The sequence below is a fragment of the Crocuta crocuta genome, unplaced genomic scaffold (assembly GCF_008692635.1).
Source record: "Crocuta crocuta isolate KB4526 unplaced genomic scaffold, BGI_CrCroc_1.0 scaffold193, whole genome shotgun sequence".
NCBI classification, from domain to species: Eukaryota; Metazoa; Chordata; class Mammalia; order Carnivora; family Hyaenidae; genus Crocuta; species Crocuta crocuta.
The window spans coordinates 7,077,542-7,079,663 of record NW_027529624.1 but is presented as its reverse complement, the minus strand read 5'-3'; the positions used below and the strand labels follow the sequence as shown (position 1 = coordinate 7,079,663).

Here is a 2,122-nt window from a genome sequence, read left to right as displayed (position 1 = left end):
GCCAGGACACTCCCCCCCCCCCAGGACACTCCCCCCCCAGCCAGGACATCCCCCGCGCCCCAGCCAGGCTGCGCCCTCACCACCGCACTTGCTGGGACTCAGGGGGCAGGGACTGCTGCAGGAGAGTCTTCCCCAGGAGGTCCAGGTCGTCCAGACCACTGCTCGCTGGCAGAGGCGTCTGCGCCGGGGGCTGGCTGTCCGAGCTGGGGACCCGGGGCGGGGCGGGGGGTTCTGCGCCATCAGACGACTGTTGGGAACACAAAGCACGCAGGAGGGTAGGGCGGTGCTGAAGAGGGGTCAGGGTCGCCTGGTGCTGCTGCCCTGAGGCCCCTGCCCCTCCTTGCGGGTGACATCTGGGGCAGCAGCAGCAGGGAAGGGGACAACGGTCCTGCTGGTGGGCCGGCCTGGCCCGAGGGTCTACTCCTGAAGCCACCACATTCCAGGGACCTTAAAGTCACCACCAAGAGAAAGAGAATGGGAACCTCATCTCTGGTCTCAACGCTGAGACTCGCAGGGGGAGCAGGTGGAAGCGAGGAGAGAATGCCTGCCTTCCCCAATCCGGGGTCCCCCATCCAGGACAGGAGCCTCGGGCCCCGGGGCCCCTGCCCCATGGCCCTGTCTTCACTGCCTGCTGCAGGCAGCCGCCCTGGTTGTGCTGCTTCCCGGCCCTCTTACCTGGAAGCTATTCCATCCGGCACCAGCACCATCCAAGCTCGGGCCCGAAGGGGGTGTGGGATCGCTTAGGCCTGATGGGAGGCGAGACAGAGGTAAAGGAACTGGAGGTCTTCATTCAGAAGGAAGGGAGCGGGGGGCGGGGGGGTGCCCCACATGCCGGCCTGGGGTCCCTGCCTCCTGCCCTCCCCATGCATTGCCCCAAGAGGCTCAGCTCATAGGGGAAAAGGCACTTTTAGAGGGAACCCCAGCAGAGAAGCTGGAACCAAGATCCCAGAGGTCTATTCCCCGCGCCCGCTCATGCGGGAATCTCCCGCCACTCTGAGGCCACCTCCACTAGGGACAGCAGGACTTTTGTGTTTGTAGTCAGCGGGCGCCAGGGAGCCCAGGGTGGCGGGAAGGGAGGATGGGGTGGGGGCGCCAGGTGAGGATCCGCGCGCAGCGGCTGGCGTCCTGCACCCAGCCAACGACGGCCTCCGAGCGTCAGAGGGCAGCTGGGCTGGCCGGGCTGCGCGTCCCCGGGTGCGCGGTGGCGGCTCTAAAGCCCTGTGTGCCCTGCCTGTGCCAACAGGGCTGGCAGGCCGGGGCCAAGGGCGGCTGTGGGCCCTCGGAGGGCTCCGCTCATCAGCCTGCCAACTGGCGGACAGCAGACACCCGGTCTGACCTCTGTCTGCCCGGAAGCACACTCTGGGCCAAGTCCACCACAGGTCTTCCCTACAGAAGACAAGATTGCCTGTTTCTAGCAAGTTCTGAATAAGTGAGCTGCAGCCTGAAGAGTCGACAGGCTCTGGCAAGGCACGGGAGGCTCATGACGCCGGGCCTCTTGCTCTGGGCACACCTGAGAGCAGGGGCCACAGAGCGGTAACGGCTGTCACACGCCCGGAAGGGTTAGGAGCCTCGAGACGTGGGGCTCGCTCCGCCCTCAAAGAATCCTGACGAGCGGGTGTGGGGCTGACATCCTTCTTTTGGGGCTGAGGAAGTGGACACAGGGTGGTGAAGTCACCTTCCCTGGATGGAGCGGGGGGCCTCACTGCTGGAGTCTGAACATAACCCTGCCACTTGGCTGTGTGACCTCGGGCCGGTGACAACTGCCCTGTGCCTCATCCGTAAGACTGAGGGGACTGTCGTGGGTAATAAAGGAGACGGACGAGATGAAGGGCCTCGACAGTGGTGGACGGGAAGTCCCTGCTGCCTGCCCTGCCCCCATCCTTCACCCTTCCTGCCACAAACAGCCGGTTAGGACAAGCCCCCTCTGTGGTCCCAGGGCTTCCTCTATTTCCCCCCGAGCGGGGCGGGTGCTGCCGGGCACTTCTGGTTCTTGTTCCCACATTTCCTTTCCCTTTGAGTCAAAACCAACGGATGCTGGAGGCTCGGGGCTCTGCTGAAGCAACGTGGGGCCAGGAAGTACGAAGCACACCTTGCTTCGCCTGAGAAGGTGGCTTTGCCACGG

General features: G+C 65.0%; 1 protein-coding gene across 2 annotated transcripts in view; it reads right to left on the bottom strand.

The window, feature by feature from the left end:
• Window positions 1-2,122, bottom strand: part of GGA1 (golgi associated, gamma adaptin ear containing, ARF binding protein 1) — a 20,250-nt gene that overhangs the window by 2,918 nt on the left and 15,210 nt on the right. For both annotated transcript variants that reach the window (XM_077762087.1, XM_077762086.1), the window contains exons 12-13: window positions 676-746; window positions 81-247 (exon numbers count right to left, since the gene is read on the bottom strand). In XM_077762087.1, the coding sequence (XP_077618213.1) occupies window positions 81-247; window positions 676-746 (238 nt within the window). The remainder of the gene's footprint in view (window positions 1-80; window positions 248-675; window positions 747-2,122) is intronic.